The sequence below is a fragment of the Doryrhamphus excisus genome, chromosome 11 (assembly GCF_030265055.1).
Source record: "Doryrhamphus excisus isolate RoL2022-K1 chromosome 11, RoL_Dexc_1.0, whole genome shotgun sequence".
In the NCBI taxonomy this organism is placed as follows: Eukaryota; Metazoa; Chordata; class Actinopteri; order Syngnathiformes; family Syngnathidae; genus Doryrhamphus; species Doryrhamphus excisus.
This window is the reverse complement of record NC_080476.1, coordinates 6,934,681-6,960,055: the sequence shown is the minus strand read 5'-3', so window position 1 is coordinate 6,960,055 and position 25,375 is coordinate 6,934,681. Positions and strand designations below refer to the sequence as shown.

Genomic DNA, 25,375 nt, shown 5'->3' with positions numbered 1-25,375 from the left:
ATGACAATCTGAATCGTTGCCGTAAACGCAGGCGCTTAAATAGAGCTAAATGTTTACATTTCTACTAGCACAAAATGACAAATAACACGTCACTTTCACAGCATATTTTACAGCTATCTGTCATCATTTATTTATTTACTTTTAATTATGTTCCGTTCAAGAAAACGACTTTAGACGAATTTTAATGGGAATTAATTATTATCTTTAACGGCAGCCCCTGGTAAATTCTACAACTATGTAGCCACTACCCTTAACAACTAAATACGTCACCTGAATGGTTAAAGATTCATGTCTGGGACTCGATAGGGCCATACGCTTCTCCGTGGACGCGGTGTTTTAATCCTCCAACAAAGATTATCTGGATCAGCCTACTTGTACAGCCGAGCTCTTTTAGGTGTCCACTTTACCTGCCAGAATAGAAATCTTACTTCTTCGTATTCATTATTTCCTAAATAAAGTTTGCCATTTTGTATTAAATTATTCAAATAAATAATTACTCTGCATGTGCTAAAATAACTGCAGTACAAAATGTATTTTGGTTTGGTTTCATAATCAGTTGGGCTTTACTGTAAGTGTACAATTACAAACGGCTGTTATATATATAGCAATGGGTCATTCACGAACGATTGAGCTCTCTGAAGTGAAGGAGCTCCCAATCAGGAGATTTGCTGTTAAAGTCGCACGATTGGTGCACATGTAGGTGTCGATCCCGAGCAGAAGGAGGAGGGAGGCTTTACACACCTGTGATGGTCAACCTCGATTTCTTTTAGTGAAGCAAGTTCCTATGAGTCACTCACTGAAGTGAATCGAGTACCCGATACAGGGAAAAAATCGACAGTTGTGAAGGATTCGTTCAGGTCTCGAGCATCATCGACAGTATACTGTGCTGTAAAGTACAATGTTGCATGGGCTGGCCACAACATTAGGTATACCATAACCCTAACGGTATTCAAAATGTACATCTTTTAATCAGAAGAGGTATCTAGTCATGGCATATAGTCCTGGTAGGAGGTTCACCACATTGGTGAACCTGCCAAGGCTTAATGAACTACGTCATAGTTATGTTACATAACAGCGACGCAGTGAGCAGAGCAGCGCGACAGTATACTGCCTCAGACTGCAAGGTGCACGTAGATTACTTCATACAAGGACCTTACTACTATTCATTCATCGCTACGATCTATCATGTCTCCTATCAATGATACAGGTAAGATGCTTCCAGCCCAATACAAACTGCGTCCAATTATGTTTTTCATTTGAATGCGGATTGAATGATACGACTTGACTGTGATGATGGTACTCGCTGGCATATATCATATATCATTATATATTACTATCATACTTATTTACTGTCCCGTATTTACAGTATAATCACCCCAATGCTTAGGTGCATTGTTTCAATGCGTTAGTACTGCTTATATGTTCATGCATGTGGATTATGAATGTCGTTATGTAAATGAATAATGCAAATCCAGATTTACACTACAGTGTCCAATGTTTACATCTGTGATACTAACACTATTGCTGCTACGTTAATGACTACCGTACAATAACGACTACTAACTGTTAAGGTACTATAGTACTACCAGAAAATATTGCTTATTTATCATTATTGGATGCCCCTGATGTTGTGATACTGTTTACAGTGTAGGTAATTACCTAAATGTTCACATCCAAGTGTTTAGATGTTTAAAGTACTATGTGCTTGTGTATTACTGACACAGCAGTATTAAAGTTCCAATATTTAGATCTGTGTACTGCTATTAGAAGTACTATATAGGACTAAAGGATGCTACTCAATAAAATAATTGTTCCATACCACTTTTGGGTAACTAAACTATTTTTTTTAATACCCACAAATACATGCTGTATATGCACAGTATTAATGTCCCATAGTTGTCATGTATAAATGCCATTAATGTAACACAGTACAATAGTATTATGGTCCCAATATTTACACAACATGTAATAAGACTTGGCCTTGGGCCTATGTTGAAGATGTACAAACAGATGAACTGTGTCATTTCCTGTATGCATGTGTACAATACAACTGCCTGCAGCCCATGGACTGGACTTAAGTTAAATTCAAGTCAGATGCTTTCTTTAACACAATCAATGTGCTTTGGGAGTTGCCTTCAATTAGTAGGCCAGACACCACAACACAAAAAAATCTCCAATATGAGTGTGCAGGATTTATACAATCCCCTCAATTTCCTGCATTTCTTTAATGAAACTATCCAAATGTTTATTCCACTAGATCACAGCTGCTAGTGTGACACACATGAGGCAACACACAAACCGGTTTTGTCACTTTGTCACGTTTTGTCAGTCTGACATTGGTGTGTGATGTTGTCATTGCATACTCATCTAATGAGACAAGGATCCTGACCTTTGACCCTGCATATTATACATAACGTCATCCTTCTAGAATGGTGTTGATGTACCTGTTTTCCTCCCTACCTCTTTGTTGTCCATTTCTTCTCTAACGTCACCACTACATATGCAAGAAGAATACTGTACAATTGGAAGTGGCATGGATGCTACATGATTTTTAGATATCAACACATAATTAGCAATAATATTCTATCCACATTTGCCTCCATAACTACAGCCTAGCTTCTTGCTTAGCAGCTGGTGTGTGTTAGAAAAACAAAACGGAACGCATTCAAGGCGCTTCCCATGCTAAGTAAAAACCGCTTTTTATTGGATTTTTATTGAAGTTCCTGTACTTGGTCGGTATTATCTGCATAGCGGAAATTGGGTGTGTTTTTTACATTTTTTTTTCTGTCAGGATTTGGGTCCTTTTTTCCCCACAGTATCCTGAATTAATAAACCCACAATCAATACATTAAAGAACATTATCCAAGATTAATTGTATCATCACTGTACCTAAAAAATGTAACAGTTTGAACCAAGTTGCCATTAAACAGTTTCAAAATGTACATAGAATAGAAAATCTGTGTATGGTTCTCATAATTGGTTGAACTCTGTCTCTTGATCCTTAGTAATAGTTGTTCTAACTCCATGCAGTTCCACAATTCCAATATAGGAGCGTCTACAATTGTGCCTGGTGTGATGTATAAATAACGTCCTGTGTGTACTGTATTCCAAGTATGCACAGTTTACATATAGACATACGTTCGCTGTCAACATCGTTCCAGAATATTTCAATGTGTTTACTGAACAGTAAAGTCGGGAGCCTTTCTCACTGGAACACCAGCGACAGGTATTTAGAATGTTTGCGGATATAGGGGGACACATGACCAGCAGAGGTCTGTACATTGTCATCAACTGTTTATACTGGAGTATGAAGGCATGAACTAGTTGACAACATATCAAGAAGTTGTCTCTGAAATGTTGTATGAAATTATACAGGGATCCCACTGGGGCCTGGTTATTGACTTATAACCAATACACACATCTGATATTGTCTGAAATGGCTAAAATTGTCTAAAGGCTCTGTGGTCTGTGTGACAGTTTCATATTTTATGGTGTTCCTTCTACTTGTTCAGGGTCAGGCAAAATGATCTGACACATTTGTAGATTAAATAAAAGGCAAATAAAGTAAAGAAACAAAAAAGTGTTTTTATTTTCCAAAAATACATATAATACCATTTTTAATATGGCGCCATTTTACTTTGTTTCTTTATAATGCCATTATTTTTAGTTTCTTTTTCAGTTGCTGCCATGAATTGGACCGGTGAGCATCGCGCTTTCATTGTGGAAACGTTTATCAAAACAAACCAATCTGTAACTGCAACACAAAGAGCGTTCCGTTTGCACTTCAATCTTGGTAGACATGATCCCGTACCAGCTCCAAACACCATCTTGGTATGGGTTACCGACTTCAGAGCTACTGGATCTGCATTGAACCGACCTCAAACTGATTTCATTATTAAAAACATAATGAAACAGAATGACATTATATGTATGTTTCGAAAATAAAAACACTTTTTTTTGTTTCTTTACTTTATTTGCCTTTTATTTAACCTACAAATGTGTCAGGTCATTTTTCCTGACCCTGTATGTTCTTAGTCATTTCTTTACATTTTCTCCTTGGTCATAATTGATGTACCATTAGTGTGTGCAGAAGATGCCAACAACAAGGTGAAGGAAGTTAACAGGACAGAACAAAAAGGTCTGGAGACCATCGCTCCTTTGGTTAGCACTGCAGAAGAGACCCCTGATCCAATCCCTACTCAGCTACAAGGAACCATTCCCCACTGGATCAATGGCAGCCTGCTGCGAAATGGCCCGGGGAAGTTTGAGTTTGGAAACACTCAGTGAGTAAACCAAAACACTTGTATGTATTTCAATACAAGGCCCCACATGACAGTGCTTTTCTTTGGCCACAGCTTCAACCACTGGTTTGACGGCATGGCCATGCTACACCAGTTCAAGATGGAGAAAGGTCAGGTGACATACATGAGTCGCTTTCTACACAGCGATGCTTACAAGAAGAACAGTGAGCAGGATCGCATCATGATGTCAGAATTTGGTACCTTATCCATGCCCGACCCTTGTAAAAACATCTTTCAGCGATTCTTCTCTCGCTTTGAGGTCCCGAGTGAGTATTAACATATTCTGTGGATGGTAGGGGTGTCACAGGCCTGGGATGACGAATTATTATCTGAATTAATTAATCACACGATAAATTAATTGTAATTTTGCACCACCTTGGCACGTTTGTTCCATAGAACAACATCATGAACGGAGTGAGCCCTTTCGTTATACAGTCTTTGTCTCAGTGGGTGGAGGCGGGGGTAATGGTAGCATACACACAGAGCGCAGAAGCATGTAATGTCGTATTGCCATCTTGTCAATCTCATCTTGTCTTGTTCTGGTAGAACCAATCTTGTGTGGAACTGAGTGTCTAAGGACATCCCTAGTGATATTTTTGACACTGAGAAACACTGAAATAGCTATGTTGTGTCCCAGTATTTGTGTAAACTTTGATTTCTAACTTTGTGTCGGTGCTCATGACACATTATTATGCAAGAGAATATACTGCAGTACTGGTGAACTAGAGAGGACATTTGTTTACTAGCTCCTCCGAATAATGACCTGCAAAACAACAGAATGAGCACTGGAGCCTTCTACTTCCAGACCAAAACTGTATGTGTCTTTGTCTGTCACAGAGGCCACAGACAATGCCAATGTCAACTTTGTGAAATACAAGGGAGACTATTATGTCAGTACAGAGACCAACCTGATGCACAGGGTGAACCCAGAGAACCTAGAAACCCTGGAACAGGTACAAAATATACACTGCCTACATTCAGTTCAATGCAATGTATTAGCTTAGCAAAGTGCAGCAAGGTGGAACAGTAAATTTGCGTTATTTGCAAGCACGCCATAATTGGAATTGCATTATAGGTAGACTGGAGCAAGTTCATTGCTGTTAATGGAGCCACCGCCCACCCTCACTATGACCCTGATGGTACCACCTACAATATGGGCAACTCCTACGGACGCTCAGGTCAGTCCATCATTTCCGCTGCTCAACTTGAAATTTCTTACACGTTGACATTGCGCCTATTCCAGGAGCCATGTACAACATCATTAGTGTACCTCCTGAGAAGTCAGAAACCGAAAACTACCTGACAGGTGCCAAAGTTCTCTGTTCCATCCAACCTGCAAACAAGTATCAACCTTCCTACTACCACAGCTTTGGTAAGCATGTACCCAGTGGCTGCTAGGAACCTTTTCCTTCTAAAAAGAAAAACCTTCTCTCCCGTCTAGCTATGTCGGAGAATTATGTGGTGTTCATTGAGCAGCCAATTAAAATTGACTTGTTGAGGATAATCACAAGTAAAATGAGGGGGATGACATTCTCTGATGCCATCCACTGGGACCCCAGCATGGAAACCATCCTTCACCTCATTGATAAGCGTACCGGTGAGGTGAGCAATTGTCTTTTGAGCTTTAGGAATCGCTCAAGCAACCTTTTCAAAATGATCTTTGTGCTGCCTTGGTGCTCTTGGAGATGAATAAAGTATCTATCTATCCATCCATCTAGGTCAGCCCAGTTAAATATCACACCAAAGCACTCTCCACCTTCCATCAGATCAATGCCTTCGAAGAAGATGGATTCTTGATGTTGGATCTGTGCTGCTCAGATGACGGCCAAGCCATCAACATCTATCACCTTCAGAATTTACGCAAGTCAGGAGAAGCACTAGATGCGGTCAGCTCATTAGATCATTGACGCTTTTCCTTACTTTAATGCATGCTTCACGGTAATATATTGTAGCGGAACCTCTGAGGTTCACGGGACTGGGAAAGGGGAAAAGAAATAATCAGTTTCAGGGTCAAACTACAATCACCACTATATGCAGTAAGTCCTAACTCGGGATATCCCATAATATGGGCCCACCAATGTTACTGGCCAATATTGTATTGGCATAAAAATGAGATATCAGACCATATTGGTATCGTTTTTTCTGCCCGATCTGGTACATGCAAGGTGCTGATATATGTTTTATTTGATATGTTTTTATTTGATACACAGATTTGATCGGATATCGGTGACGTGAAAACAATACAATCTAAAAATACATCTATTGTATGTGTCATTTTCCCCCTTCAAAAATGGTATCGAAAATGGATGTATGGATGTCATTTTTCCCTTTCAGGTGTACAACAGCATGAGCAGAACTTTACCTCGCCGCTATGTCTTACCCCTTAATGTGACTAATGACACGCCAACAGACCAGAACCTGAACACTCGTCCTTCCAGTACAGCAACATGCACCAAAACCGACAGCACTAGGGTGAGTTGGCTACAAGGATGCATAGTTATGCCAGTAATAATAATATGCCAGTATAAATAACCGTGTCTGCCATAGAAATACCAGTAAATCCAGTCAACAGACTATTCCAAACCACATCCAAGCTCCCACCAGCTAAACTCATAGACTCTGCTGACCATGCATGACAATGACTAATTCATCCTCTCTTGTTATCAGGTGTTCTGCCAACACGAGGATCTCCATGGTGATGACCTATACCAGTATGGCGGTTTGGAGCTCCCCCACATAAACTACGAGAGATACAACACAAAGCCTTATCGTTATTTTTACGGCTGCGGCTTCAGGCATATGTTTGGAGACACCCTGCTGAAGATGGACCTGAATGACAAGACGCTAAAGGTGTGTGTACACCGTAATGTATATTCATGATCGTTTATAGCAGATTTGATCTGGCCTGTGAGCCGATGCAACACATTCTGAGTTGTTTTTATGCAGCCATTAACTCTTTAGAAAAACATTTAAAGTCTGACCCAACGATAACCTGAATGATTCCTCCTCAAAGCTTCCACTTACTACAAACTTCTCCTCAAACCTTAAGAGAAAAGTGATGTAAACTACCCAATTGAATGACAATAGGCTGCATGGTGGTCGAGTGGTTAGCGCGCAGGTATCACAGCAAGGAGACCCAAGTTCAAGTCCACCCTTGGCCATCTCTGTGTGGAGTTTGCATGTTCTCCCCGTGCATGCATGGGTTTTAGGTTAATTGGCGACTCCAAATTGTCCATAGGTATGAATGTGAGTGTGAATGGTTGTTTGTCTATATGTGCCCTGTGATTGGCTGGCGACCAGTCCAGGGTGTACCCCGCCTCTCGCCCGAAGGCAGCCTCACGCCCCGCGACCCTATTGAGGACTAGTGAGGAATGAGCTGTAAAGTACCAAAAACTATTTGTCCCACCACATTGCGATGAATGGCAGTTTCTGCAATCAGCAGCTTGCGCTCTGACAAGAACAAAGCAGCCAGTTAAATCCTTATTAGGGATATCCCAATCCAATATCGACATGGGCTATTGGGCATCGTATATATCCGATATTGGCACTCCAATACATGCAGTTGATTTCAGACTCCGCCCCAGTACATCTAATATCCAACAGCGACTGAATAGAGTCCATGTGACAGGATAGCGAAAAGTAAGTAGCTATACCAGAAAAGAGCCACACCCATCAGTGGTGTATAATATCAGGTTTAATTGTTGCTACTTCCTGGTTGACGGAGAATGGCTTAAGGTGTTAAAAATAGAGCAACGTGACTCTACCACTTGCATTTCAAGTCCATCCCCATGTGACCTCAGGTTTGGTGCCACAAGGGTCTCTTCCCATCAGAGCCCGTCTTTGTGCCGTCACCGGACGCCGTGGAGGAGGACGATGGCGTTATTCTCTCTGTGATTGTCTCTGCTTCACAGGTAAGATGTTTAGCAGTAGATTATCTTTATTCAAATAAGAAATGTGTGCAAAGTCAGACATTGTGGATATCCCATAATATTATTATCAATCAAGGCTGTTCTTATCAACTAACCTTTTTTTCACCTTCACTGTTGGGGTCAGACTGAGTTTCTACCATGAGCACCGACTGTTTTGTAATCAATTCACTGATCCGTTAAACCTGGAAACACATTCCATGCTTAGGCAGGATGAAAAGAGGTGCGCCAGGACATGACTGCTCATGCACAATAGAGATGTGCGAGTCATGAACGAGTCGTTCAAGAGTTGTTTTTTACTGAATCAGTACTCATCTCCATGAAGGCGTTCACTTTAACATGGAACAACACGGCTTGCAGTGCTATTGTGGCATGATTGAGTCCAAACACAACACGTCAACATATGTGACTCACAATTACACCCATATAGTGCAGCCGCAAGGCATGCTGGGTATCTTCTGGTAGGTACTCTAGTCGCATGTTGAGGAGATCACCAAGGAAGTAAACAAGGAGGAACGTTACCACACTCTTGATAACCAATCTTTTATTGTTCATAGCTCATACTGTTGTTCCCGCTGGACTACCCAGCATGCCTTGCGGCAAATCAGTTGATTTATGTGATGCAATAACTTGCTGTATGTGTTGTTTTTGTTTCGTTTTCAGGAGCACTACACAAGGCAATATATTTGTTCTAGATCTCTAATGTTTTTGTTTCGTCTCCTACATTAGGATAAAGGCACATTCCTCCTGGTTTTGAACGCCAAGACGTTTGAGGAGTTGGGAAGAGCCAACGTGCCTGTCAACATACCCTACGGCTTCCATGGTACCTTCAATGCCTCTGATTGAATGAATCTGTTATGACATGTTTCACTGTGCTCAGTAATAATAAGAATATAAATTAAGTATGATGATATGTAACCAGTGTATTGATGCTACTGAGGTGATTTGTTGCTATAAGCCTTACAAAGTCTGTTACATGAAGACTAGATGCAGATTACAAACTACAGGTGGTCCTCGGTTCCGTGTTACGGCGTGTTGTGGTTACGAATGTGCTCCCATTAATGAATAATTAATGTCGTCCCTCGTTTATTGCAGTTAATTGGTTCCAGACCCCACCAGGATGAATTAATTTCCGTGAAGTAGGTTTCAATATTAATAAACTGAATAGTTTTTTTTAGGTACAGCAGAGAAAGTGTGATTATCCTCTAACTAGTTAGCTTCTACAAATTTACTTACTCTAAACTAAGCAAGTGTTTCGAACAAAGCCCAAAAATGTACCACTTCCACACTGAATGAGAGGAGAACCTTTTTTCCACTACATTTCAGCCATGGCATGTCGGCTCGGCTCTGGTGGCTCAGGCGCTAGTCTCCATGCAGTGTGAAAGGTCATGTGATCTAACATGAGGTCTCATAACATACTGATGCCAGAATACGAAATATAACTTTAATTTAACTATAATTTTTTTTGACCAATGATAGGCCACAGTCAACCACAAAACAGCAACCACTTAATAATTATATTAATTAATTATATTATATTAATAATTTTTGTTATTAGGGTGGGATATTCGAACCACGATATAGCGAGGGATGACTCTACATGACATTTGACGAGGACCACCTGTACGTAGGGATATATATATGTATATATATATATATATCCCATCTGTACTGCAGAACTGCCAAACCTCACCCACAAAGTGCTACCTAACCTTCTTCAGGTTCTTTTTATTGTACTCAATATTGTACTTCTTTACTCTTTGTATGTGCTTTGTATACAAATGTGAATCAAGTCAAAACCATCTGATTGAGTTACAGATAAAAAAGCCTTAAATATTTTGACCTCCTGACATGATCACTTTGAGTTATACAATATACCAGGAAATTATGCCTTTATCGTCACTATGGAATACTTCATCAATTGTGGGTTTTTTTGTATCTGTAATTGTAATAAATGCCAAAATATATATATACATATATCCATCCTTGTTTTTGACCACTTTGCATGTTGGAATGCATGTGTCCAGGAATATTTTTTTTAAATGACCTCAGGGGACATGCAGGACATGAATGTTGTTGGAGCGGACATCAGTTTTATTCCAAGCTCAGTTAATGTTGAATGTTACATAAGTGTATAAAATACAGATCCAAGAATAAGGTTCATTTTACACAGGGCAGACAAAAACAGACAACAGACAAAAATACTGGAAGTTAAATGCAAATAACGTTATGAGGTGAGCTTCATTTTCACTGAATGTTCTTGTCACTATTAAGCAAGGGAAAGAGGCAGGGAGATTCAACATAAATGACACAAATGGCAGAAAATTGTCCAATCTTTAGTGCTGCCAAATAGCATAATAATAATATAATAAATTCTTATTTTTCCACTGAATTCTAAACATAGTCAAATTTGAATCGAAATGCCACTTAAATATAAATGTGATACTTTGAGTTGGTTTCAGTTTTTATCAACATAATCAACACAATAAAGATTGTGAATTCAACTTTGCATTACACAGATATACTATTAAAAATATTTTCATATTTTTTTTTACATTTGGAAAATTATTTTGAATTTACATGCATTAGATTACAAGTCATAAATAAATATATGCAGTATATTTTAAACAAAAAATACACATCCATCCAATAACAAATCCACACTGAAATAATTTACCTGCTCCCCGTTTCATTTTAAATATATAGTATATAATACTATCTCCTTCCTTATATATATATTTAAAATTAAACATAATATTGGGACATAAAAATACAACGCATGTTTTTTGAGTATTTTCATCCACAAATTCAGGTAGGCCACCAGAAAAACAATGACCACCAGGGGTCAGCAGTTGCTCTCCTCCCACCAGCATGACCAGCATGTGGAAATAAAAATGTGTGAAAATATTCAAACACATATGGAAATATGAAATATTGTGTGTGTTTTAATTTGTGATACACAAAGTGTGAATATAATCTTTCACTGAACATTTGCAATAAAACACAAAGCAGGCGCAATGGCAGCTTATTAAAGAGGGCTCAAACCTGTGACTCTTAAATAATGGGAAAATCTATGACCCCCAACACCGTCACTTAAAAAAAACACCAGCGAGAGCCAGGAGCGGGTAAATAGCGTCTTAACAACCTAAAGCCGCTGGAGGAATGTTTTAGTTCCAGAGGTGCCACATTGAATTAATTTCAACAAATATATCCCAGCAGGGGTCCAATGAGACTTTGTGGGCCCCATGCAAACACCAAATATCACGCTCCGTTACACTATTACTAGCCTGTTCTTTTGGGAGGGATCCTCTCAGCCAAGGGCAAATATTTTCATCCTGGAGGGAAGTTATGTTGTCCTCGCCCCACTGGGACTTAGAGAGCTGTGCATATGCTGCCAAGTCCCCTAAATGGCCTCAAGGACCAGGACTGCACCACTTGCAGGGAGCTCCGGTACAACATTATAATTAATAGTGTTCTAAAATCACGGTGGAACCTCCAATAGTTATAAAAAAATGCCTCAAAAGTGCAACCGTCATCTTGTTGGATGTCACGCAAATCTTTAAAAATGTTCTTAAATAACCATTAACCGGAAATGGAGCAGCTTATCCATGGAGGCTCTATTTTATGCAAGTGGGCGCATTCTTGACAAATGCGCAAAGGATGTGCATCGCCGCCGGGAAGCACAGACCATAGAGAATAAAATGTGAGCACATGAATTGTGACATTTTGGTGATACAGTGGTGGTGTAATGGTACAGCTGCTGCCTTTTAAGGCAGAGAGTGTGGGTTTGATTCAAGCCCCTATTTTTTTTTGTGGGGAGGAGGGGGGGTGGTATGATTTTTTTTAACACGTAATGTTAGATTGGCTTTTCTTTACTTTTACTCTACTTTTTGGGATTCTTTTTTAATGCAGGTGCTCTATTGGGATCTACACTACATACAGTATTTATGGTGTGGATGGTTCTGTGTGTGTGTGTGTGTGGCCGGACAACACATGTGCACTTCCACTGAGAAGAACCCAAAAGGGAAAAAAAAAAGGGGGGGGGCGAAAGCAACAGGAGCCAAAGCTATAAACTGAAGAGTTATTAATGTTTCAGGAAGAAATCCATGAACATGATGTACAATGATGGCCATTTACAAATCAAAATCCACTTCAATTCTATTTAAAGTGACTAAAGCTTTGTTGCTGCTTCCACCTCAAAGACTATAAAACTAAACCAAACACACCAAACGAGTCATTAAACATCACTGCTCTCTGGAAACATGGAAGCAGCCCCTTTCAACTGAAATATCTTCTTTTGACCACCAGAGGGCGCAATATGGGAATTGCAGGCATTCTGCCTAGGAGAATCACACTACCAAATGATTAAAAAAGTGACAACATATACAGTCATTTATATTATGAGAGTTAAAAAATAAAATATATATTATCATTATTAGAAAGCTGTTTTAGACAAAGGTCAAAAACATGCCTGTCAACCCCTATTTGACAATAGGGTTGACAATAGAGAATGTGTTTTTACTGCCATCTAGTGTCTGCTTGTAGGATAAGTTTCGTTTTAGAGTAACCAGAAACTGTATTATCATTATTTATTGTTCAAAAAAATGTGGTGTGCTTTTTGCCCTGTACGATATCATTCCACAAAATGAAGCGGTCAAACAAAGCCATAAATGTGTTGCTGATTCATTGCCTTTTATTTTGCATGTGACTGGTAATTAACCTGCCACGGGGCCAAATAAAATTATTTGATTTGAATTTGAACTGCCATGATGTGTTGTTGGTTTTTATTTTTTATTTTTTTGGAATGTATTAATTGGATTTACATGATTTCCTTTGCGAAAATGGCCTACATTTCTGTTTTCATCTCACATTTTGGAAACAAACACCAAAGCACTTTTGTATTTGTATTATTCAGTTAAAGCTATACTGCATACCTCCACCAAGGCCAAATAATAATACATAATAAGTACACTATATATTAAGTAAGGAAGACATTTCCTCCATGATAAGTACAGACAACATAATAATTTTAAGTAGTCCTAAGAAATGAGAAATAAGTAGTCAGTACCTAGCATTGTATGCACTCTTCCTTATACTTTGTAAACATCAACTACTTGGACTGTTTCTTGAAATGGCTCATTTTAGTACTTTGTTTGAGTTCTTTTTTTTTCTTTTCTGCCTAGCAACAAGTGGCCAGGCAAAGGTGCCAGCTGAATAAAATATATACCGTTGATTTTGCAAGTAAAAATGTCACTTTTCCGAAAATACTTAGTTCCACACAAAAATCTGAAGTTGCTTTCACTAACCTGATGAAATGAATGTTTAAATGTAATACTCTTAAACGCAGACATACGTTTCTCATTGTTGTTTCTCTCCTGAAAATGGTGCACATGTGAGGAATCTCATTTCCTCTTTCCACAGCCTGTTTCCACTTACTCCATTACTACAGTGCATGTGTGAATCCAAAGCATCGCTTGACCCTGAAGTAGAACGTCAGGGAAGCACGCACATTTTGTCTGCATGCCGCAGCCTTTTCAGTGCATCCCGCCGGATTCCCGTTAACCCATAAAACATGTCTGACATATTAATCAGGTTCGCGTGTGGGGGGGTAGCTCCACTATGGCTCTCATTGGGCCGTTGTACTCTTCCTAGCGGCCAATAAGAGAAGGTTGGGTTCTCTCCTCTCCATAGCAACATCACTTTTTTTTTTTTTCCAGAGCACAGCAATCGGCAAAGCGGCACCTCTAATTTCATATTATGAATAATTTTGACTTAATAGCTTTACAGCAGAAGGCGGGAAACATCCGATGAGGGTTTCGGGCCGGTGAGATGATACAATTTCACTCGCCTCCGCCTCCTCTAACTCCTCCTTGAGCATTGAGGCAGCTCCCGTCTAACCATCTTAAAGGAACAGGCCTGCATAGTTGAGTTTTTTCCTGTCCAGAGGCATTGTGGGTGATGATCTGTACTTGTTGACCTCACTGTGCTTGAATAGCGGGGCCTCTCAAGAGGGAGAAGGAATACCTTGGCATGGATGCGACGCTGCCCACTAAGCTACAGGCCTGGCTACCTTTGTGCAAGCTTGTTTAAAGAGTTTGAACAAAAAGTACAGCGTCATACAGTAAGACTGCGAAAACAATTCCATGTGACTGAAGATTTGATGCCATCTTTAGTGTCTTCCCTTGCAGCACCTGTTGCCATGCTAACACAAGTGTATTTCACAATGCCGTCCCACCCCTGACCTTCGCCACATTCCTGGCCTCACCCCACTGGGACTTGCAGAGTCCCCAAAATGTCCTCAAGGACCAGACGTACATAATCTGCAGGGAGCTTGTGTATAACATAAAAGTAATTCAAAATTCCATTCCAAAAGTAACCTATTATCCAGAAAATATTAAATATGCCTCACAAGTCAAGTCTTCATCAATAGGGCAGTTACAGTCCAGCTCTATGAACTCTGCCTAGCAACAAGTAGCTGAACAAAGAGACAGAAAATAACATGAATATTATGCATTACTATGCAAACAGAAAGAGTAGTTGAATTGCTATGTTAGCCCTTAAAGTAAGGGTCTCAAACCCATTTGCAGCGTCCCGGATCATCACGACTAGACATGGAAGAGTATTGTAAATGATATAAAAATAATCATTTTGGATATTCTTCCACTTTATAGAGTTGACCTACTTGAGAAACAGGTGATGTTGTGTTGTCTGAATGAGTATTCATGTTTTTCAACTGAAATCCTGTTTACACTTTCAGTATGTTGCCCTAAAAAACATGCTGCAAAAATTCCACCCACTTTCTATACCGCTTATCCTCATTAGGGTCATGGTAAGCTGGAGTCTATCCCAGCAGAATACAGAGAAATACAGAAAACTATGAAATTATTTTTTGATCTCTATCACTTTATTGAGATATTATCGTTATCGCATATAGTACCATATCATGGGGTACTCTGAGATTCCCAGCCCTCCTCCCGATACTACTCCCGATACCCGATACTGCCTACAGCGAGGCCCGGGTAAAGTGAGTTTGAGACCGCTGCGTTAAAGGAAATGTATGCAACTCACTTTTAACGACAGTTTTGATACCCAAAAATATAAGAACACCATCGCATATGTTACCAAGAGTGGTTTCAAAGAACGGTTTGTACAACAACAACAACAAAAAAAATATATATATATTTTATAGTTACTGCATAAAATTGTCGTAAATAAAATAACTGCCATTCATGTCAGGCATTCAGACCTGTGAAGATTGCATTTAGAGGTGAAAACAACATGAAAAATATGTTGCATATTTTTCAGCATATGTTACCAATAGTGGTTTAAAAGAACGGTTTGTACAATATATATATATATATATATATATATATATATATATATATATATTATAGTTACTGCATAAAATTGTTGTAAATAAAATAACTGTCATTCATGTCAGGCATTCAGGCCTGTGAAGATTGCATTTAGAGGTGAAAACAACATGAAAAATGATACATATGTTAAACCTTACACTTGCTAGACCTGGCAAATTTCGTACATTACCTCCTGTTGCATGAAGGTCAACGAGGGTGGCATGCAAAAAGTGTCTGGCAGGTTGAGGAGCAGATAATTAACTACACATATGACCTCCTGTCCTTTTTGCCATCCCTCAACGTGCCTCTCAATTGTCTAACAGCAGGAGCAACCCCCCTACAAAGCTCATTTAGGCTGCTTTCAATGAGGCTAGACAAGGAAAAAGCGCTCGCTCTCCCTTTGAAGTGTGTTCAAGTGTGCCGTCCTGTCCGCGTCCCCGCCTCCTGTCCAGACCATCAGACCGTTACTGTACGAGCCGTTCGGCACACAAGCTGTGTTCAACCTTAGGTGTAGGATTGATTATGCTTTTGCGGCTTATCATATACGAATGTGTGTTTTAAACTTTTGAACCATACCCTAGACCACAGACAAGTGCTAGATTGTGACACAGACAGGCGCTAGACTGTCTGTGAACTTCCTTACCACATGATTCAGTTCCCCTTTGTGCAAATAAAAGAAGGCTCGCTACAGGAAGATGTGAGAGACTTCTTGTACGCTGGTGGTGTTTCCATCAGTTGTCCAACAATCTCCCTGGCTAGCTAGCCCGACAAAATAAAACCCATTGTGTGAGTTCACTCGCCTTTCCGTTCCACAGCCACTAGGTGTTTAGGCCTAGTTGGACCTGACATTTTTCTCTGGTGCCGAAACCCGGGACCTCAACATCTACCTGTCCAAGACGACGTGGGACCAACGAACCGTCGACAGAGTGACAAGTTTCCTTTCCTGTGACGGAGGCCATTCTTTGGTCCTACCCCGTCCTGGCGTGGTGGCGAGGGGTCCCAACGAACCAGGGCTGTGCACCGGAAAGGTGAGACGAAAGACATATACAGTTGGAAGGTAGACATTAACCGAAGTACTGGTTGTGTAGTATCGAAGTACTGATACTGTGTAAAGAAATACACCTATTAAGTAAATTCCTATATACTGTGTCGTGTGTTACTAAAGTAATTGTAATACTTCGTCGCGTGTTACTAAAGTAATTGTAACAATAAAGTGACTTCACAATGGGAAAAAATCAAAGTAAAGAAATAGAAAGCCACCCAAATGTGATTTACATGCGTAGACAACACCCCGGTAGCTGTTGTTACTTACGCAAATGGGTGACTAAATACGGATATGACCCAACATTCGAAATGTTGACTAAAATAGAGGAAGTGAAGAAAGAACTGAATGCAGAAAAGGTACGTGGTAAGTGTAGCGATTGCGACGATCAACTGCGCGTGTTGAAATTATGGGAAACCGAATGTAAGAAGAGACAACAGAAAGTGGAAGAGAAGAAGAAGAAAAAGGAAGTAAAGATGACTGCAGCTATGAAAATTCGTCCGGATGAAGAAACTGCACCTCTGCCGAGAACAGAGGAAGTAGGTCCGACGATGCAACAACAGGAAACGGCCCCACCTCAACCGCAAGGTGCTGCGGGGGGTTTGTATCCTGCATTGCCATCTGGACCCAGGGAGGTCAACAGTCCTGCCGGACCCCCTCCTTATTTACAATATTTCTCCCCTCCCTTGACCAGGTCTAAAGGTAATGCACAACAGCCTTACCAGACCTATTCTGTTCAAGTAGAAACTCAGACCCCACCCACTGGTGTTTTTCCAATGATCGCCGTGGCAAATCCGAGGTACGGAATTGACCCCGACGCAGACCCCAACCTGTTGGTCTACCGCCCCTGGACTCAAACCGAATGCGAGGACGCTTGCAGAGGTTTGGGTGACGTGGAAGAAGAACCACAAAAGTGGTGCACTAACTTCCGCGATCTATTGATGTCCTTCAACTTGAATGGACAGGAAACAGAGGGCGCATTTCGAACCGCCCTGGGACACAGATGGGGAAGGGTGAGAGGCAATTTCACTGGACGGACCCCAGAGGGACGACCTCTTGCCTACAACAGTGGTGGTTTGGCTGTAGCGGTAGATGGCGTTCTAGGCCGCATTGTAGGAGCCTACCTCAAACCACCAACATTTTCCAAAATTCAAGAATGCAAACAAGAAGACGGCGAGAAACCCCACGATTTTGTGACAAGATTGGAGAAACTTTTCGTCCAAAATAGTGGCATTCCATACAGTCCCGAAGAAGACGGACCATATCAAGCAAATTTGCGTCAATGGATCATGAACGGTTTAAATCCTGCAATCAGAAATTTCATCCAAAAACATAATGTGGGCTACCGCACCATGACAAGAAGTCAGATTCTGGAATGGGCGTGTCATGCCCAACAACAATTGAAGAAAAAGGATGTGGACAACGAGAAAAAGAAAGACCTCAAGTCTATTGCAACATTGGTGGCGTCGATAACGTCAAGCACCGATGAAGTGTATTTTCAAGGGCGTGGCGGCAACCAAAGGCCAAGGCGAAACCAAAATCGGCAGCCACGCAACAAAACCAACGATGAATGTTACAATTGTGGGAAAAAGGGACACCACTACTACGAGTGCAAAGAACCAAAAAAGCCCAAGACCCCACAATGACGCCAAGAGGAAGAGCAAGTCGATCTTCTCAATGATGATTCGGACGAACCAGATCAACAAATTGACGTGTTTGACTTATCCGTGCTTAACTTACATGACTTTGACCCGCGAGACGAAGACAGACCTTACAGGACTTTGTTGGTAGGACCAGACAAGACGCCAGTCAAATTCCTTTTAGACTCAGGGGCAGATAAGACAGTGATCAGACAGACGATTAGGGGACTAAGGAAAAGCAATAAGACAGTGATCATGATAGGAGCAGGAGGCCGACCATATGCACAGGCATACTCAAGACCCATAGACATGGAGGACGAGGACGGCACCACGGTGACTACTACAGTTATCATGGCACCCGATTGTCCGACAAACCTAATGGGTCGAGACCTCATGGCCAAACTAGGACTAAATTTAATCCATCAAAACGGTAGGTTGGTGCCAGACAAACCAGAAATTCTAGTGGTCCAAAGTCGACGCATTCCAGCGACTTTCTACTCGCTCGACCTGACCCCTTCGGGACCCAGGTCCATAACTCAGGCCCTGATGGACACCGCTCAACGACTGTGTCCTACAGGGAGGCCACAGAAGGAATGGCCGCTCCACATTACGCTACTTTTCAGGCGACAGGACCCGCCTGAGAAGCAGTGGGAGCGTGCGTTCCACATGTTGGGCCCCCAAACAGTTCACACTCGGTACATTATTGCATCCGAGAAGGGTTATTGTTGTGCATTGGTGGGCCTGTCACCTCAAGCCAACACCCTAATAGGTCAAAGAACCCCCCACATTTCACTGACCAAGCCCCAAAAGGGACATTGGAAAGAACTCGCCGAGTTCGCCCGGGATGTGACGTTCCCCGGACGAAGTCGTTGGGAGGAACAACCTGATGGCACCTACACCTCCGAGGTGTGCGGTTATGGTACTGTTGTAGTACTACCAGTCAGGTGGACAACGGTAGCCACACCTACCGTTCACCTGGCAAACTGACAAGTGCTCATTCAGCCACTGTCAGCCACAGACTTCCCTGACGTTCCGGAAACATTTTGGTCAAAATCAAAAACAGATGTAGGACTCTTAACAACGGCAACACCCGTCCACATTGAAGGTAAAACGGGCTATCAACCGCGAGTTCGTCAATATCCACTAAAACCAGACGCAGTAGAAGGCATAAAACCAGTCATAGCCAACATGGTCAAAGCAGGCATACTGATTGAAGACGACACAACACCCTGCAACACACCAATATTTCCGGTCCGAAAGGCAGATACCTCCGCCTGGAGGCTGGTGCATGATCTGAGGGCAATAAATCAAGTGGTAAAAACCCGTGCTCCATGTGTCCCTGATCCACACACATTGTTGAATGAACTAAGACCCACCCAAAAGGTTTTCACAGTGGTAGATTTGTCGAACGCTTTCTTTTCCATCCCACTCCACCCCGAGTCACGTGGATGGTTCGGATTCACATTCAACAACACCAGGTACACCTACACAAGGTTACCACAAGGGTTTTGTGACAGTCCAACAATATTCTCTACTGAACTCACTAGATGTGTAAACATGCACACCTGGCCTGAATCCACCCAAATTCTTGTCTACGTTGACGACATTCTGATTGCCAGTCCCTCTGAGGATGAAAACAAGCGAGAGGCCAAGCGACTGTTTACACATCTGGCTGAAACAGGCAATAAAGCATCGCTCCCAAAATTACAATACTGTCAATCTAAAGTCGTGTTTTTAGGACACGAGATTTCAGAACATGGACGCCAGTTAACAAACGAACGAAAACAGACGGTGTTAAGTGCCCCGAAACCCAAAACTAAGCGTCAGATGATGGCCTTTCTAGGACTGGCCAACTACTGTCGCTCGTGGATTCTTGACTACGCACACGTAACACAACCACTCCTTGACCTGATTTATTCCGAACAGATGGAATTGTCAGCCCATGTAACCTGGACACCAGAGGGAGAGCAAGCATTTGATAACATCAAGACCGCCATCGTCTCCTCAGGAGTGTTGGCACTCCCCGATTACAGCAAACCATTTCGACAGACCGTCGACTGTAAGCAGGGGTTCATGACCTCCGTGTTGACACAACGGTCTGGGGAGAAGGACAGACCAGTGGGGTACTTCTCCAAGAAATTGGATCCGGTGGCCGCAGCACTTCCTCCTTGTGTCCAGGCGGTATGCGCAGCAGCACTGGCAGTTCACGCATCAGCCCAATTAGTGTTGTTTCACCCGTTAACACTGTTGGTTCCACATGAGGTAGACATCCTGTTGACACAAACGAAAATGGGTTTTCTATCACCGTCGCGCCATTTGAGTGTAACAGCAACACTGCTATCACAACCACATTTGACCATTGTCCGGTGTAACACCTTGAACCCCGCCTCTTTGGTACCCACTGATCTTGATGGCGACCCCCATCAGTGTCCTGACCGGGTACAGGAAACGTGTAAGCCTCGTCCGGACCTGATGGACGTCCCACTTACCTCTGGGCACGTTGTATATGTTGACGGGTCCTCACAAAAGGCCCCTGACGGGACCAATCACACAGGGTTTGCAGTCGTCACAGCCACGGAAACCCTAGCATCAGGACGGCTGCCCAACAATTGGTCAGCCCAAGCTGCTGAACTTAAAGCACTCAGCGAGGCATGCAAGTTGTTTGCAAAACGACCTGTCACCATCTACACCGACAGCCAATACGCATGGGGAACATTGCACGTCTTTGCAGCACAATGGCAGAGGCGTGGAATGGTCACCTCCACAGGTAAACCGGTGTTGAATGCACCATTGATAATAGAATTGATCCAAACAGTTCAGCTTCCATCTCAAATAGCAGTTGTTAAATGCAAAGCACACACATCAGGTACAGATCCCACATCCTTAGGCAATGCCAAGGCGGATGAGGCAGCCAAATTGGCTGCTCATGGTCCCCTTTATGCACTTCATGTAGACGTTGATAGTCCCATTCCATTTCAGATCCTGCAAGACATGCAATCAGCTGCCTCCAAAACAGAGCTCACCTCTTGGCAGGAGGATGGCGCCGTCAAATCGCCGTCCGGCCTCTGGGAGGTCGACCTCAAACCATGCATTCCACGAAATTTGTTCCAGGCAGTTGCTAAATTGAGCCATGGGCAGTGCCATGTCTCAACAGGAGGGATGATCTCCCTGGTACAAAAGTCGTTTCATATACCTAAGGGTCTCAATACCTATTTCAAAAATTTTTGTAGGTCATGTCTGACCTGTGCCAAGCACAATCCACAAGGGAACCTGCGTCCTAAGAGAGGTAAAACTCCCGAAGGCACGTACCCCTTTGAGATTGTGCACATGGATTACATTGAACTGTCAACGTCCGGTCAATACAAATATTGTCTGGTGCTGATTGATTCCTTCTCAAGGTGGGTTGAACTTGTTCCAACAAAACATCCAAATGCTCTTACAGTGGCAAAAGCCATTTGCAAACACATTGTGCCCACACATGGCATCCCGAAAGTGTTATGGAGCGACAACGGAACCCACTTTGTGAACGACATCGTGACGCTAATGGGTCAACATCTTGGTATACAATTAAGAAATCACTGCTCATACCATCCCCAAAGTGCAGGACTTGTTGAAAGAACAAACGGAACTGTTAAGTCCAGACTCAAAAAAGCAATGGATGACACAGGCCGCAGCTGGCCTGAATGTTTGTATTTAGTGATGATGTACATGCGCATCGTTCCAACACACACTGGAACGACACCTTTTGAGACAGTCATGGGCAGACCTTTTCAACTACCCATGTGGGAAGGACACTCAGTACAAGACAAAAGGGGTCAGTTAGACCCTATGACTGAGTGGTTATGTAAGCTGTTCAAGCAAAGAGAAGTTCAAAGACCAAATGATCTGCCTAGTGTTTCTCTCCCTCCTGCACAGGAACTGCTACGACCGGGAGACCAAGTACTGATAAAAGTCATCAAAAGAAAGAACTGGTCCAGTCCAAAGTGGGAAGGTCCCTTCACTGTCCTGTTAACCACACCAACCGCTTGCAAAATTCAAGAAAGATCCACTTGGGTTCACCAAAGCCATTGCAAAAAGGTAATCCCATTGCAGGATGCTGAGCCTGCTACTCCTGCTTCTCAGCCTTAGTCACCCAGGGGGGTGCACTACGTCATACAGACAGACACAAAAACAATGGCTGCAGCAGACCGGAACCCAAATCAACCTGACCATCCTGAACAACGATCAGACCATCACCATCCCATTGGACCAATTCCGGTCAGTACTAACCTCTAGACACATCTCCATTCGTGAGCACAGCAGTAAGACACCTCAAGGTCGACCCCGACCAAATCAAAGACCAACCCAGACCGTCCACCAATGGGAGTTCACGCAGGAAACAAAGATGGCTGAATGGCACAACTACTGGTTCTACTTAATGTCGGCGGACAACGACAAAAAGTGGCAAGAGTGGTCGAATTACATCACTTCCCAAGATGGCGTATATTGGCCCAAATTGAGTATCACAGCCACCGCCAAAGCATGGCGAAACAAGGTAACCATGACAAAAGCCAACAAAAAACTGACTTTCCAATTTGCAGCAATGACAGCCCTACCTGGAGCAGATGCAACTAACTGCTCCAGAGTGACGCTGTGGGCTTGGACCAACTCACAAAATCACCCCCGAGTGCCCATAGAGGTTTGTTACACCCCAACCAAGTCTCCCACAGCTGCCAAGGCCGCCACTGTCGTGATCATGAGAGATAACCAAGTGTTCAAGGCCGAAGGTGTTAAGGTTCATGTCAAAGGTGAGCAGCTCGAAGATTTTTTGAAACAGGAAACTGGCATTAAACCGGTGGAGAACACCTATTTGGAGAGTGTTCTCCGTATCGCCAAGACTGTGAGGAAAGACTGTGTGGTGTGCCTCAAACCAAAGTTGGCCCTCCTGTTGGTCCAACCTGTGCAGAACGAGACGTGTATATGGAACATGTCTCTGGGAGTCCAACTGATAGGTGAGTGTGCTACCCTATCCCGACGATACCCGCTCAGCACTCACAGAGACACACCACCCACCTTCATGCTGCCAGACAAGAATGGCAGCTTTGTATGCTTCCAACGAACCAACTGCTCCGACCCACCCTGCAAGGACGTGGGGAGCGCGACCAAGCTGTGCAATCGCACCATCAATAAAGATCCCGCTAACACTGAAGATAACCCAACCCATTACATTAGATCCAGGTTGTGGTGGTACTGTGGAGGTGGAGCTCTGTACGGTAAGCTCCCCAATAAGTGGACAGGCATGTGTGCCCTCGTCACCGTAGTCCAAGAATCAACCACCATCGTCCTGGAAACGAAGCAGACTGGGAACGCAACGACAGGAAGCACCAGAAAGAAAAGAAGCCTCCTCTCTGAAGCTGAGACGTCACTCACAAACCACGGCGTGTACTTCGATGCCATTGGGATGCCGAGGGGCGTTCCATACAGTGTCAAGCTCATCGACGAAGGACAAGCCGCCGCATCCCATCTGCCGCTCATCTCAGCTATCTTTCCCGTAATGACATACAAACACACTGAACTCATCAATTACCTAAATTGGAAATTAGTGGTGCTGACAAATTTCACTGAGTTAATGCATTCCAGGGTGGCCGAACAATTGCACGCCACCTCCGTCATGGCCTTACAAAATCGGTTGGCCCTGGATCTACTGTTGGCAGAAAAAGGAGGGTTGTGTAAATTCATTCCAGACTCAGGTGAATGTTGTGCTTTCATCCCATTACATACTGCAGAAAATGGCAGCATCACACAGCTATTGTCCTGGTTTAGAACCTACCAAGAGAACCTGCAGCAACAGGAGGGGGTAGCACCCAACCCTGTCCTGCAGTGGTTTCAAGACACATTTGGAAATTGGAAAAATCCAGTCATTTCATTGTTACTCACCCTAGCTTTCGGTTTCATCCTGCTAATGTTTATCTCGTGCGGATGCAAGATAGCTTTCAAGAGATTGTCTGATACTTTAGACACACGTATCAATGTAGTGTTGCAATCATTTAGCGAACAATACAAACTGGTGGATCAGGACAGTGAAGGCGAAGAGGACGACGACAACGTTTAAAGGACTCAAGGACAAAATGGACATCCGGTAAAGTACACCACACATTTGCCGCCGACAGTGGTTCTGACCGCTGTTGAAATGTTCAAAAGAGTTCCAGCTTGTAAATTGCTACCGGAAGTAACATTGTATTGTGTTGTTTTCAGGTTGTTTTCCCAGTACACACATGGCATGAAGCTGCTCTCGTCCCATGCTAGAAGGGAGGGAAAGGAGGAATTTTTTGCACTCACACGACCTAATATGTATTCGCAGGCGTGTGGCTGTTTTTTCGCCTCCTTCATGTATGTACATCCTGTTAGTGGACCCATGATGACGGCCACCTAAACCCCACTTTGGGATGGTAGGCGTTTGAAGCGTTAAAACCCACAACAGGAGGGAAATGTAGGATTGATTATGCTTTTGCGGCTTATCATATACGAATGTGTGTTTTAAACTTTTGAACCATACCCTAGACCACAGACAAGTGCTAGATTGTGACACAGACAGGCGCTAGACTGTCTGTGAACTTCCTTACCACATGATTCAGTTCCCCTTTGTGCAAATAAAAGAAGGCTCGCTACAGGAAGATGTGAGAGACTTCTTGTACGCTGGTGGTGTTTCCATCAGTTGTCCAACAATCTCCCTGGCTAGCTAGCCCGACAAAATAAAACCCATTGTGTGAGTTCACTCGCCTTTCCGTTCCACAGCCACTAGGTGTTTAGGCCTAGTTGGACCTGACATTAGGTGACCCTTGCTCCCGTTGCATTCCTGGAATGCAGCTGATGGGAGTTTTTTAATATTCGCTCACACACCGCCGGTGCTCAAATTTGGCGGTGCAGCGTTAACACAAGCTGACACCACAGATTAGCCACAGACATCAGGAATGCTACAGCCTTTTTGTGCCACGTGGACTTCGGCCAAAGGGCCGTTGGCTGCCATGGCCACCGAGGACCTGCACTGAAGCAGCTTGACCGTAGGAAGGTGGCCCATACTCAACTCTATGCGTCTCTCTTTCACTTCCAAGGTCAAAGGCGTGCTTTCGGT

General features: G+C 42.8%; 3 protein-coding genes across 6 annotated transcripts in view; 2 read left to right on the top strand and 1 right to left on the bottom strand.

The window, feature by feature from the left end:
• Positions 1-15,956, bottom strand: part of snx19a (sorting nexin 19a) — a 30,817-nt gene extending 14,861 nt beyond the window's left edge. Inside the window, exon 1 of one of the 4 annotated variants that reach the window (XM_058086213.1) lies at positions 15,773-15,956. In XM_058086213.1, coding sequence (XP_057942196.1) covers positions 15,773-15,805 — 33 coding nt within the window. In that variant the 5' untranslated portion in view covers positions 15,806-15,956. Of the gene's footprint in view, positions 1-270; positions 1,087-15,772 lie in introns of those variants that run through there. The other 3 variants (XM_058086211.1, XM_058086214.1, XM_058086212.1) reach the window with 3 other exon arrangements.
• bco2a (beta-carotene oxygenase 2a) lies at positions 898-10,294 on the top strand. The gene is made up of 12 exons (XM_058086216.1): positions 898-1,207; positions 4,082-4,283; positions 4,356-4,567; positions 5,139-5,254; positions 5,377-5,479; positions 5,545-5,673; positions 5,743-5,903; positions 6,020-6,187; positions 6,636-6,773; positions 6,969-7,151; positions 8,102-8,212; positions 8,957-10,294. The coding sequence occupies exons 1-12, from the start codon at positions 1,186-1,188 to the stop codon at positions 9,071-9,073; spliced, it is 1,662 nt and encodes a 553-aa protein (XP_057942199.1). The 5' UTR covers positions 898-1,185; the 3' UTR covers positions 9,074-10,294.
• A 136-nt stretch (positions 15,957-16,092) lies between the features above and the next one.
• LOC131137848 (uncharacterized) lies at positions 16,093-25,068 on the top strand. The gene is made up of 2 exons (XM_058086215.1): positions 16,093-16,610; positions 22,180-25,068. Exon 2 carries the CDS (start codon positions 22,358-22,360, stop codon positions 24,353-24,355), a length of 1,998 nt encoding a protein of 665 aa, XP_057942198.1. The 5' UTR covers positions 16,093-16,610; positions 22,180-22,357; the 3' UTR covers positions 24,356-25,068.
• The last annotated feature ends 307 nt before the right edge of the window (positions 25,069-25,375 follow it).

Bases quoted from the DNA above. Each gene is read 5' to 3' on its own strand.
- bco2a (XM_058086216.1), top strand. From the start codon at position 1,186: ATGTCTCCTATCAATGATACAG. The intron at 4,568-5,138 runs GTGAGTATTAAC...TGTCTGTCACAG, and splicing joins CTCTCGCTTTGAGGTCCCGA to AGGCCACAGACAATGCCAAT. The intron at 5,674-5,742 runs GTAAGCATGTAC...TCTCCCGTCTAG, and splicing joins TTCCTACTACCACAGCTTTG to CTATGTCGGAGAATTATGTG.
- LOC131137848 (XM_058086215.1), top strand. From the start codon at position 22,358: ATGCTGAGCCTGCTACTCCTGCTTCTCAGCCTTAGTCACCCAGGGGGG.